At 43.2% G+C, this 12860-nt stretch overlaps 1 protein-coding gene across 2 annotated transcripts; it reads right to left on the minus strand.

Annotated features, from left to right (window-relative positions):
* Positions 1–3456: 3456 nt before the first annotated feature.
* LOC143328824 (1-phosphatidylinositol 4,5-bisphosphate phosphodiesterase delta-1-like) lies at positions 3457–12378 on the minus strand. 2 transcript variants are annotated; one of them, XM_076744186.1, is made up of 15 exons: positions 11002–11131; positions 10503–10661; positions 9253–9481; positions 8934–9063; positions 8263–8491; positions 7478–7679; positions 6893–7037; positions 6641–6793; positions 6367–6522; positions 6103–6262; positions 5665–5781; positions 5362–5540; positions 5133–5265; positions 4378–4527; positions 3457–4157 (listed from the first exon to the last, which is right to left on the minus strand). In XM_076744186.1, exons 1-15 carry the CDS (start codon positions 11099–11101, stop codon positions 4066–4068), a joined length of 2334 nt encoding a protein of 777 aa, XP_076600301.1. In that variant the 5' UTR covers positions 11102–11131; the 3' UTR covers positions 3457–4065. The 2 variants fall into 2 exon arrangements, with proteins under 2 accessions (XP_076600301.1, XP_076600302.1); XM_076744187.1 differs by lacking the exon at positions 11002–11131 and adding an exon at positions 12263–12378 and having other exon boundaries at positions 3979–4157.
* Between the last annotated feature and the right edge of the window lie 482 nt (positions 12379–12860).

Below are 12860 nucleotides of genomic sequence, written 5' to 3' on the forward strand. Positions count from 1 at the left end.
CCACCTGCAAGTACAGTAGTTCTTTGCGTTTGGTAGTTTGATCTGATAGCTCAGATAAAATTGTGCCATTTATCTTCTGTCTCTGTCATTATCCCCCCTTGAGCTCATTTTATTATTTGCCAAATAAGGAAATGTATCTTTTAACAGGCTTCATATCTTTAACAGGGGTTCAGCTCTAAGTGTTAGACCATTAGTAGTAACTATAGCATTATAGGTTTTATTCTTTTGACAAATAGTTATCAAATACATTTGTATGTTTTTAATGTTACAAGGTCCTTGTTTGTCATGTCGTGTTTATCATATGGCTAGCTTTTTAGTCCACTTTGGTTTTTTTTGAGGGGGGGGCACACATAAGTGGTTCAGCTTCATCTTTAGGGATGATCTTTCTCCAGAATTGTACACAGTTGCAAAAGTATCCCTTTTGTTGTTTCTATGGTCTGGGATTGAACAGTAAATGGGTCGAGTGCCATGTTTTTAATTTTTCATGAGGTCAGTGTCTTTAGGGAATATAGTTTAGTGTCGGATCGAGTCTGGACAGCGTTAAAATCCCACCATTCTCTCCTGATTGACATGCGATGATGGCCCGCTCTCGTCCAGTCCTGGTGTAGAACCGGTGGAGGCGATGTGTGGTGTTTACCTTCCCAGACTCTTTTTAACTGCTCTTCACCTCAGTGCCTATGTTTTGAGAGGAGCCACACAAACCGAATGCTGCAACATTAGCTACCATGGCAATAACCTTTTCTGGGCGAGTTTCCATCCCAAGTGTTTGGTTTGGGTGTCTTGAGCACTGGACACGGTTGGACAGTCAAGGTTTGGTGGACAGGGAAGGCTGGTCTTGTGATAGTAGAGTTTTTCACATCATTTGATGTGAAAACTGGACATACTCACATGATTTAGTCCTTTACTCATTTCAGAATAAAAATTATTAGAGTGTCAAAATGATTCCCCCACTCCCCCAGAGTTAAAATACTGAAACGACTTGAATGTTGCTTGGTCTATTTCAGCAACAGCAGCCCAACAACTTTGTATGGTGAACTGCATTGCCATAGTTCTCAGCTTTTGTTGTGGAAGAAAGTAAAAAGACAAACAAAAATAAAGGACGCCTTCCAAACCTACAGATGGGGGCTCAGTCCTGGCCCGTCCAGACAGCCTCCAGATGTAAGGGGCCAGCTCTAAATGGAACACTACTGGGGCACTGAAAAAGGACTGTGAAGAACCTCGTCATGGCATCAATGCCTTACTGCCTGCGGAGGCACAAAGCAATGTTTCTTCATTAATTCCAAGGTCACATCTACACATTTTTAGCGTCGTCTCATTGGTATTTTCTTATGGAGTGTGAAAACGGCTCGGCCATAGTGTATTTAGACCGTATGTGGTCAGGTGAATTAACATTGTGAATCAGTACAATGAAGCAATGAAGCATGAAGAAGCTCTGTGGTCCCATCAAGGGATTGTAACAACAAACCTCATTTGCTTTATTGCTTGGTTTATGGGTCATGGTGTTACATTGAAAAGACCTACACTACTTCATAATTTCCAACACTTTTTTTTTTTTTTTCAAGTTGAAAGGCTGCTGCTCCTTCAGGCATATTGAAATATTTTCTCTTGCATAAGCATTTGTGTTGGTTGTTTCAGTGCAATGTCCTTTTATAAGAAGTGTTTGGTCAACTCTTCTCAACCTCTCAATGATTACCTTTGTCTGAAGATGTTGTTTGTATCATTGTGATATTTTTCTACCTACCTTTTGTCAGTATTTGGTTTGAAACGTTGCATATTACCCATTGTATCCAGCTCGTCGTCTCATCTTCCTTTCAGAGCTGTAATGTCTCTCTCTTGCATTTGGTAAGAGTTCTCAGTCAGGTTTCGTCTTTCCTATCAGGGGACGTGTGTGTGTGCGTGTGTGTGTGTGTGCGTGCGTGCACAGACATCTTGTTTGTGCTTTCTTAAAGTGTTTTATGTGTCACCTCACTCATAATCACACATTCATCATTTTGTATTGATTTAACACCAAAGTTCTGCAACACTTGAGTTTAAGTCACTGTTTGTTTGCGTGTGCGTGTGTGTGCGTGTGTGTGTGGGGGGAGGGTGGGGGGTGGGGGTCAGGTTATTCACCTTATTTTTTAAACACATTTTGGCTCTTGTTGGCTTGCTTTGAGTGTTGGCAGCGTGTTGTCATCCTGAGCATCAGTTTTTTTTTCTTTTCCATAATAAAATGCTTCATTGAAATAATTTTGTCATGTCTATATTTTTTATTCAAATGTCTGATATTGTACATGAATTAAGGCCAAAGATCATCACTTGAACTTTATGTGACTGAGGTTTCCACTGTCTTTCTGTACCTGATATGGTCTATTAGCTCCAAACGTCATGAGAGAGAATGTTACTGTGTTCTGTTGGCATATTTTTCAGTGACCATGTATTTTGCCATTAATTTCCTTCATTGACATGTCACAATAAAGCACATTTTTATGGAGGACTGTTGCTTGTCTTCTGTCAGCAGATTAATGGCAACCAGCTCAGTCTTTATTCATCCTAAATGAGCTGGCAGTAGCAAGGTCATGACATCTTAGACACAAGATTTCTGGCCTCTTACAAACATAGCAGCATAACAAATTAAATAACCTATGCCAACTGATGTGCCTTTTATTTTGATATGGTGAGCCTGTTAGCATACCCTTACCTGTTTGCACACTCAGCAGGTGTGGAGCAACATTAGCATTAATTTGGAGTGTTTCTGACCTCCTGGCAAATGTTGGATCAAATATTCACTTACTCCTGAGAAACTTGCCTGACTCTGTAGCTTCTATGTGCTCCACTATATTGAACCACTTGTGCCTACCTGTGTCTGCTGTTTGGTGCTGACTGAGCACATAGGAGAATTTCTTTTTTTAAGCTATTTCTCTCAAAACAGCTGAGTGAGTTGAAAGAGGCTAAAAAGCTCTGAGGAGCTGAGGGAAACTGCAGAGTTGTGTATATAAAAATGATGATAACTGCTTTGAGTACACAAGACATTAAATAAATCCACAGCGGTCAAAGGTCATGTCATCAAACAGAAAGCCAACCTATGAGCTGTGCATTTATGTGCATCACCTTCTCTGACCTGCTTTTGATTGTTAGACTAACACTGTGTACTGAGGGCGTGTCCATTCAAAGTTCACTAGGTAGTTATTACTGTGTGGAAAGGTTGAAGTGTCTCAGCCATAAACAGCCGTCCTTCATTTCTTCTTTGCATAAAACATTGTTCAAAAAGTAACTGGGCTTTCCTACTGTGTGCACTGTATGTCACTCTTGCCATATCATTTTTAAGTACTACACAGTGTAGTATTAATCCACTTGGTAGCACTGGAACAGAAGCCTTAGGATTATTCATAAGGTTCATCTTTAAAGTCCTGCAAGACTACAGATGTAAAGTTCATCCATGTGGTCAGACCAGATAAAAGGATCGAGACGGTTGTTCGTGTTCAAAGCTTTTATCTTCATCATGATTTATGAAAAGATCAAGAAGTAGTCGTGATGATGTCACATGAAAAATAATCATACTTGCTGACTAAAATTACTGATGAAGACAAAGCACATTGTGTTTATGTTGGCTTGTGCATCTCCAGAATTCAAATGAATTTGAATAAAAAGATTTAAATAGACAATACATTAACTGACCAGAAATGAGCAACACAAGCTGAGGTCTTAAAAAATCCAATGCCATCGCAAACTGAACATGGTAAAACACTAGTGCAACTCACACAAACAGTTTGCATAATAGTCCCTGTAATGTGACTCATATGGAGCGCTGAAGTCTTGTAAACCCAGTGTTTGTACAGTATTTGTCACTTCCCAATACAACTAATTTCCAGTTGCAGATGGAGATCTTTAGTTTAATTGCCCCTTGAAAATAATGTTTTACAGCAGATACTTGAAATATGGGAATTGAGCCAATAAGTTATTTATGAACTAAAACTACAGAGCCAAAAAAAAATAAAAATAAAAATAAAAATCCACTTAAAACCAGCTAAAACATGGCTGTGTAATGGAGGTCGTTGTGTGCTGCAGAGGCACATCAGTGACGTCTCACTCAGCATCAAGTACCATGATGTGTACAAAGAGTCCAGCTGAGGGGAGGACGTCTCCGTTCTTACTGAGCAGAGGCACATGTCTGTATCCTGTGAGGGAGCACAGAGTGATTTATCAGAAAAACAGAGAATATGAGGAGCTCTTTGTGCAGAGAGTGAATTGAGTTCTCTATGCTTCGCCAGAGAAGGGATAGTTCTTCTCTCTGTTCATTTATGAAGGGTGTCAACAAAGAGCTGTGAGCGGGTCACAGTGAGGAAAAAAAGGACTTGATCATTTCTGCAAGTATCTGCCGACAGCTGCCGAACTTACCCATTTTTAAGCTGTTGAATGGAAGTGTGTATTGTCCAACAAACTCATTATCGGACGTAGAGTCGTAGTCTTCAACGGTGAAGCGTACCAGTGCTAGCTCTGGCACGTACAAGTCAAACTGGAAGTTTTCATTCCATGCTGGGTTAAAGCCTGAAACAGGACAGAAGAAATGTGCCGTCAGTAACTTGATGTATTGCAGCTGTTATGCATCATTAATTTCTGATGTTCAGCGCATTCCAGGAGTTACTCGGTGATCTTTTAACCTGCCGCGTCCGCTTGGGCTTCAAAGGCTTCCCATTTTTCCCAGAATGCACTGTGACAACCCCCAGAAGGCACGAATGTATTAGTTGTATGCAGCTGTGGGTTTCATGTGTGAAACACAGATACGCAGGGTAGACTTTTCCCCAGAAAACAACAATCTTACAGCTAACAACAGACTCAAAATGCCATGTGTGCTGTGCCTGCATTGCGTTCTGGTCTACTGAGGCTTCTACAGGTACAGATGCGTTCTAATGTGGTCCTACGTGATCCTTAAGTCAGCCCAAATACAAATGTCAAATAGTGATAAAATGTTTGTTTGTGATAGAAACAGAAATGTTTCATTGGCTACGCTCAGATGAAAATGATCTGCTAGAATGAGGAAAATCAAAGTATCAAATAACTGTACAACCATGTACTAATAAGTATATGACCAATATCTACTTTCTGTAAACGGCATTGTAAAATAAAAGCTCTGCACAGTAAAGGAAAGGTACCATTGTTGTCAACATGATTGGTCACTTTCTCAGCGACGTCAGCTGGCACTCCGTGAACCTCCACTTTAACCAGCGGGTCCACAATGGAGGACTTCTTCTTGTTCACTTTGGGGAGCTGCTGGGCTGATATAACCTGATGACAGGTGGGAGACACAACATGTCAGATAATAAAACAACAGGAGAGTACAGCAGGTAGCCTAGTGTCAGTGTGCGCCCTCAAACACTCAACCATGACATGGAGCGTCTTGTGCTTCAGCCAGTCTCCTCGGGTCAGGATGATGGGGTCAAACTCCGTGTCTCTGTTCCTCATGTAAGCCGGTTTCAGGATGTAGCCGCTCTTTCCGTTAATCAGGAATCTCCCCTGGTTTAGGTCCATGTCCGGGCAGGTGGTCTGGAAGTTTAAGGCCACTGAAAAGGAATAAACAAGATGATGCAGGGACAACGAGGCGAAGTGGCTACGACTAGCTGTAGCATCAGACTGGACTGTTCATGTGAGGGATTGGATTTCCCTCCTTAAGTCAGTATTATGTACCAATTTGGCAGCCGGCGTTCCACAGAGGCACTGGGTTGTAGTTGGAGGAGTCGGCCCTGGAGCCTGCTGGGTAGATGCGGCTCAGCTTGTCCACATTGTGACGCACGTAGGCATTAGCTGCAGAGGACACGTCGAGACTGAGGAACAGAGTTGTCTACTGAGCTGAAAGTTAGATTCTAAAATATTCTGTCATCACACAGGAGCGTGCATCATTCTGTACATTGCGTGCACTGGAACTACCACGTGAGAACAGGTTAGGCTGGTATCACGCCTGCTTTGACAAAATCTTCTTAGAGAAGAAAATGTTTAATTCAATCTTGTTTCCACGACTATTCAGTAGATAAGCAGTAGGTAATTTATAAAATGCCCTAACTGGTAACTTGAGATAAATCTTGACACTGTCACAGGTGAGCGAATCCACCATGACGTCTTCCTCACCAGACCCCTCTGCCAGCTTCACGGCCTTTCCCTCCTTGAAGGACGACATCTCGTAGAAGCTCAGGTTGTTTCTGGCGTCCTCGAAGCCGTTGAAATGGACGCTCTTGCAGTAGATCACCATGTCGGACAGCTCTTTGGCCAGTTTCAGCTTCTTCTTCGTCTACGCGTTGAATGCAAATGAGATCGAAGTGTAAAAGAAACGAATGCTAATGCTAAAAAGGTGTTAACTGAGATGATTGAATAACTCCTTGGTGAGAGCCCAACCTTGCTTTTCTCTTCCTCCTTCTGTTCATCGTCATCATCATCATTTGACTCTTCCTCCTCCGTCACATCCGTGTCATCAGCCGCGGCATCAGAAGCAAAGCTGGCCTCCAGTTTGTTTAGCCTCTTCCCTTTGATCAGGAACCTACCCTTTAGCTCCTGGAGGTACGTGCGCACACACACACACACACATATATATATATACACACAGTGCATCCCTGTGACAACTATCTGTCATAATAATATCATCGTCCTATAGATAAGAGTGGATCCAAACCTCTGGAGATGGGAAGTTTGTGGGCATGTTGTCTCCCATGGGGGAAGTGACAAGAGCGCTGCCCAGGATGGAGCTCATGTGGTGGGCCATGACTTTCTGCTGCTCCACACTGCAGTGGTTCTCCAAGGAGAGGATAACTGGGTAATCTGATGTCTGGGGATGACCAGCCAGGAAACACAGAGAGCAAAACTTACAGAGTGCTAATGGAATGCATATGTTATAATGCTGGATGTTACTGGATACTAAACGCACCTTGAAGGCATACTCCTTGATGGCTCTGATGGCGTCTTTGAAGAGGATCTTAGAGGTGATTGTGTAGCCGTGGTAGATCACTGGCTCATCATCTGATCCGTCCCAGCAGTCCAGCTCCACACAGCGGCAGCCCTTCAGCAGAGCCCTGGGAGAGTCATAACCAGCATTAGCGACTGACTGGTCGGACTAAAAAAAGACTCTGTACAGTGATGAATGAATTTGTCTCTGTGCATCAAAACATGACCAAATACAGGGCATTACAATATAACATGTCCATAGGCAGGCAGGTTGAATCAGGGCACTCCTAATCATCCAAGACACTGTTACCCCCTCCAGGCATAACGCACACTTGGTTGCGTGTGTGTCCCTCTGTCTGCAGGAATCTTGCATACAATTGGATCCGTCAGCCTAATATTTTTTGTACACATTCATGGCTGTATGCTCAAGCACCTCTCGTGGTTGCAGTGATTCACTATTTTCGTGACTGCTCTGTTTTATTCCGCCTGCTGACTCCTCACTCCTCTAAAGCGGCCGGCAAAAACAAGGCTTCAGATAGATTCTCACAGGCTGAATGAAAGCTGTTACCTGACGTAAGCCTCCGTGCTGCTGGGCCCTTTGAGCTGATCTTCCATGAGATAGGTGTTGTGCGAGGAGGAGATAAAGTAGTGGCTGAGGGGATGGCTCATGTCCTGGTACACGTCTTTGTGATCTGAATTGAGGATCAAGGCTTCTGGATTGTGCATGTACATGATGAAGCCATCTTTGGACAGCAGCTTCTTCTGCTTGGCTGAAAGAACACGAAGACAGAACAACAATGACCAGAGAGGCAGGAGTCATTTATCCAGGACAAAGTGTGTGTGCGTCATACATGCACTGACTCCATTAAGAATATCTGATTTCCACTATTCTAATTATGGTTCAAACTGTGCTGAGTATGTGCTGACTTATCATCATTTGTTGTCTTATGCTGTCACTCAATTACTGAGAGATGGAACAAGTTAAGAGACATGAAACTCTGTCATATAATTGGGAATGATGTGAAAATACTTCACATCCAACCTGAAATTTGACACATATATCCACCTCACCCTGCTCTACAATAAAGCCTCTCAGGCCATAAAAGTTGACTGGATTTTCACTGGATTATCACCACATTTGGTATACTGCCTTGCAGGACTGAGATACACCAGCAGCTAATTGGGCTGATGTTTCCAAAACTTTTCGAGCTTAGCATTAACCATTTGTCCAATCATCATAAATCTTGGTAGATATTTCATTCACTGCTGAAATACCAGGGTCGAGAACAACTGCTGCACTACACTGCGGAGTAACAATCTGAACCAAGATAACCTTCCATATAAGGTACTGACCATTTTCATCCAGCTCGTACTTCTCAATAATCTTGTGCGCATCAGCCAGCGTGGCTTTCTCTCTCTGTTCTTTCATCAGGAAGTCCACCAGGTTCTCAGGACTCATAAAGCCCGCAGTTTTGGCATACTCTGTGTAGATCACGTCGATTTCCTCCCGTTGGGTCAGCAAGTCATAGAAATGTTCAATCTCCTCTCCAGACAGGTATCCAGACTGTGATTTGTCACATTTCTGTATGATGGAAAATTAATATGAAAAAATGTGAAATCAAAATTTGACTTCATCTTGGTTTTTTTTTTCTTTCCTAACAGAGAAATTACCAACAGGTATAGACACTGATTAGACTTTTGCAGTCAGTTCAATGGAAGCTTCATGATTCTTTTAAATTCAAAATACAATCAATTCATTTCTGCAGTGAACTCTCGCTAACCGCCACCACGTCTGACCTACAAGGTCAAGTTAACACTGGCTTTCTTCTTCGTGTTTTCTGATCATGAGCCTGCCTGCCCTTAAGAAGAATGGATTACTTCACTTTAGGTGAGAAGGCTTACAACATCGTAGTGTTGTAAATAATTGAATCAGTTCCATCAAACAGCTGACCCTGCAGCAACAGGATATCTACCATTGATTTTCATCATTAGGATCCATTAAAAAGCTCTGAGGGCACCATCACCTGAAAGAGCATCTCAGCGTAGACGTCGTCCACCTCGATGTTGATCAGACGCAGGAAGTTCTTCATCTCTGACTGACTCAGCTTATCATCTTTGTTCTTGTCTGCCTTGTTCAGGCAGCTGAAGATCCAACTGAAAAGATTTCAATGTAAGGAATAGATATGTGCATGTTCAAACAGGATGCCATTCATATGAGACTGGCCACTGAGGTATCTGCATCTCATAAATCAAGATGTGCAGCAGGGGCAGGGCTTCCTAAACCACAGATGCCGTTCGCTAAACGTTTACACAGAATAAGCGGCACTCTCATGATTGGGATACTGCTCTGTCTTCTGCTGGGTGCTCAGGTTGTTCATGTTGGAGACCAGTTTCTGCAGGCCATTGACCCACTGCCTGGCCTCCCCATCTGAGCTGGCGATGAGGTCCAGGTTCTTGCGGCGGCCCTTGAAAATGATGGAGAAGCAGCGGCCCTCCACCTGCTCCTCCGTGCTCTTCCTCAAGCCCTCAGACTGGCGGCCCATTCGCACCGCTGAGATGTCATCGAGAGAAACTGAGGCACAAGCACAGTTGCAAATGTCATTCTACACTTTCAGCATATCGCTTTATGAATGAACTCCCAGCCACAGGTCTGATGATAAATGTCTAGTTCCGCTAAAATAAAGGCAGTTTTATTATACTTTTGGTATCTTTGGGCATCACAGACAAGCCTGCTTGGCAAACACAGACCTGCTGTTTGCAGTTTACTGACGTCACATGACAAGTTTTCAGACAGCTGCCCTGAACTGACGCTTGAAGTCACAATGGGCAGAGTTGTTGGATGCACCTTTAAGGCTTGCATGTTATTGGACGTGAGGACAGAAGTAAAGGCATCACCTTAGTACAGTTAAGTTTATGAATGTAATCCAAACAGAAAATATAACCAGAGCTACATCATACCACTCCTTCACACACAATAAACAAATCACTATCTTGATGAACACACCCACAAAACATATCACTGTTATCATGAAGCCCAGTCTCACAGGACAATACAAAGGTCTTTCAAAAAGAAAGACTTCTTTATAGCTCTATGATCAGTGCTTATTTATCAGCACTTTTATAATCCATGAAAGAAAAATCCATCTGACCTGAGAAAAAATATTGTTTTAGCTGTATCCTCTCCGGGTGTGTCGAGTAGGGCTGAACGATATGGAAAAAAAAAAAAAAATATTGTGACTAATTTGACAGATGGTATGATTGCGATATGAATTGAGATTTTAGTGGGAATGGTAACTTTTGCATTTGATTTTCAGTGAAAAAAAGTAAAAATGATGATGATGTGGCTTTTGTCTGTACCAAACAAGCATGTTCCCTTACATCTTAACACAAAAATCTGCAGCTCCTGTGAGTTGCCACATTGTGATTTCAATAATATTTTGATTAATTGTTCAGCCCTGGATGTTGTTTGGCAATAACTCTAAGTCAAAAGAGGTGGTGGGAGACGTGTCTACAACAAGACCAGACAGTTGTGTGCACGCATTTTGCTGGCAGGTCTCACATACATGTTTGTGGGATGCTGAGACAGCACTCACAGGTTTGGTTAGTCTTGAAGATTTTGTTTGATTCGTGCCATATGGTCTTGCAGTCCTCCTGGAGTTTGAAGTAGCGGGTCTTCTTCCAGGACGTGGAGCGGACCTTGAGGAGGTCTCCCCCCTTCAGGAGGAACTGGAGGTCCACATCGCCATCCATGCCTGTGAACACAGGAGCAGAGGGAACAGTTCCAGCAGATTCAACACTAAATTTCTGCAAACCGCCTGAGCCGAAGCCCATTTCACACATATGCCAGTTGATTCAGACCTTTGACCCTTTTCACTGTCCTTGTTCGCCTGTATTCATCTCATCAGAAGACCCCATGAAGAGTGAACGCCAAGCAGGCAACCAAGGAAAGCCCCTTACCACACATTTTTATGACTTTACACATTACAAACAAGTTGAGATGTACACTTTTACAACACATCATGTCTGACCCTGGATGACCCTTTGGTCACGTCTGCCACAAGACATCGTTCAGATAACTGCAGTGCAGCCTACCTAGGATCTTTGCGTTCGTTTGTATCACCTTCTGGCTTCTGGCATACTGGAGTGCTTCCTCAGATCCGCTGAGGGGGGTTTGTCTTAGCAGGCATGACATGGTGCCCTGTGGTGCTGAGACTTCCAGACTGTGCTCACAACAAGACGGAGCGATCGCTGTGTCGGAGGGCGTGTACCAGCCCCATTCAAAGTTCACTTTTCACAGCTGAACTCCGTCAGCTGACAGCCAATAACTTGAGCGAGCAACACTAGCAATGTGTACATATCGCAACAGGAGGAAGTGGTTCAAGACTTCTGTCCGGTTTCTGTTGGTTTATTGAACTCATTTCACAGGGTACTTCTGGAAAACGAGTTTGACCAATTTTGAAGCCAGTTGGACCATTTTTAAGGGCAGCTAAAGACCCCGTGGTTTAACTGAACTGACAGTGAATATTATGAACAGATATTTCATGACTCTTAGCTTGTTTTAGTTGCTAGCTAATAGCATTAAGCTAGCGTTCATTAGCCAACAGCAGAATCACAATTTAGCTACATGACACTAAAGTGGGCGTGTAGTCATACGGTAATACAACAAACGTTTAAAATGTGACAAGGCGAAAACATTTAATTAGTATAACGTATGATGAATAAAGTAAACAAAATATAACACTATATTTAATTATTAATGTAAAATAGAACGTTACAGCCTGCATTAGTGTAGTGCTGCAATTGCTGTCTTGCTGGCTCCATCTAGTGGTGACGTTGCGGTACTGTCAAGTGCTGTGATTTAAATAAACTCGGCCCCGCTGTCTGAGTTTTAAAGAACTACTTGGTGATAGGAAACGGGCCAACTAACACAGTGAATGCTGACAGGAGAGGAGCATGGGCCCGTTTCTCTAAATAAGAGTGCTTCAGCAGGGGTTTGTTTGATTTCTCTGGTTGAATGGAGGCTGTGCGCTGTTGTGGTTTTGGCAGCACTGTTGCTGTTTGCAACAAGGTGAAACCAGGCTTGATGAGAGGGGCCACACCTTTTGGCAGAGTTTAAACAAGACTTAAAAAAATCTACAGGTGACCTTATTGGAATATATTTCGCACAATACAGTAAACAGCAGCACGCAAGAAAAAAGATTAAATGTAAGGATTTAAATGTAAGATAAATGAGTAAAATCCACTCCACTTCGGCCTTCGGGTTATTCACTACTGGGACAAACAAATGAGTCCCAACGAGTGCAAAACGCACTTTCATTTGTTCAAATAAGCGGAGATCCAAACCGTGCCCTACCTTTCCTCTTTTCGATCCCATTCGTTTCCATCGTGTCTGAGCTCTGTCTCCTCTTCACGCAGTCAGGTCTCTCTTTCCTCGTTTCACTTGATGCAGCGTTTCATCCAAAGCTGCTCTTTCTTTCCATGTGCGCAGTTTGATCAGAAAACTTGGGCTGGGACTGTTGAAACGACTGTGAGGCCAACACACCTAAAGGCGGCGACACAGGTGGCTTTCTCCTGGCAGTCTGAATGGTGTCAGCTGCGCTCCTGCAGGCTCCAGCACCGGTTTGACAAGCCTGCCATGCAAGCAGCGCTGCTGATGTCACCACAGGGTAGGTTACACCTTAACACCAGCTTATGCCGCCAGGCCGGGGACTGGTTAATATACTGTTCCACTTAAAAGCCAGCGTTTAAAGCATGCCACATTATGAGTTGGTACCTGCAGCCAAAATAAAAAATGCCTTTTAAGCCATGCCTTTTTGACCCTCACCAACAGGAAACCCTAGATGTGAATGATCAGGGTGGGGACGTTCACCTGAGGAAGCAGCCATGAGCCTCAAGGCATGATAATCAGGCTTTGTAATACTAATATTGATAGAGTGGAAATGTCCCAACAG

Source organism: Chaetodon auriga, chromosome 12 (assembly GCF_051107435.1).
Source record: "Chaetodon auriga isolate fChaAug3 chromosome 12, fChaAug3.hap1, whole genome shotgun sequence".
NCBI lineage: Eukaryota > Metazoa > Chordata > Actinopteri > Chaetodontiformes > Chaetodontidae > Chaetodon > Chaetodon auriga.

Excerpts from the sequence above, each read along its gene's own strand:
- LOC143328824 (XM_076744186.1), bottom strand. The coding sequence starts at position 11,101 with ATGTCATGCCTGCTAAGACAAACCCCCCTCAGCGGATCTGAGGAAGCA. Across the intron at positions 6,523-6,640 it reads CAAACTTCCCATCTCCAGAG|GAGCTAAAGGGTAGGTTCCT; the intron begins GTTTGGATCCAC and ends ACGTACCTCCAG. Across the intron at positions 4,158-4,377 it reads ATTCAACAGCTTAAAAATGG|GATACAGACATGTGCCTCTG; the intron begins GTAAGTTCGGCA and ends GCTCCCTCACAG.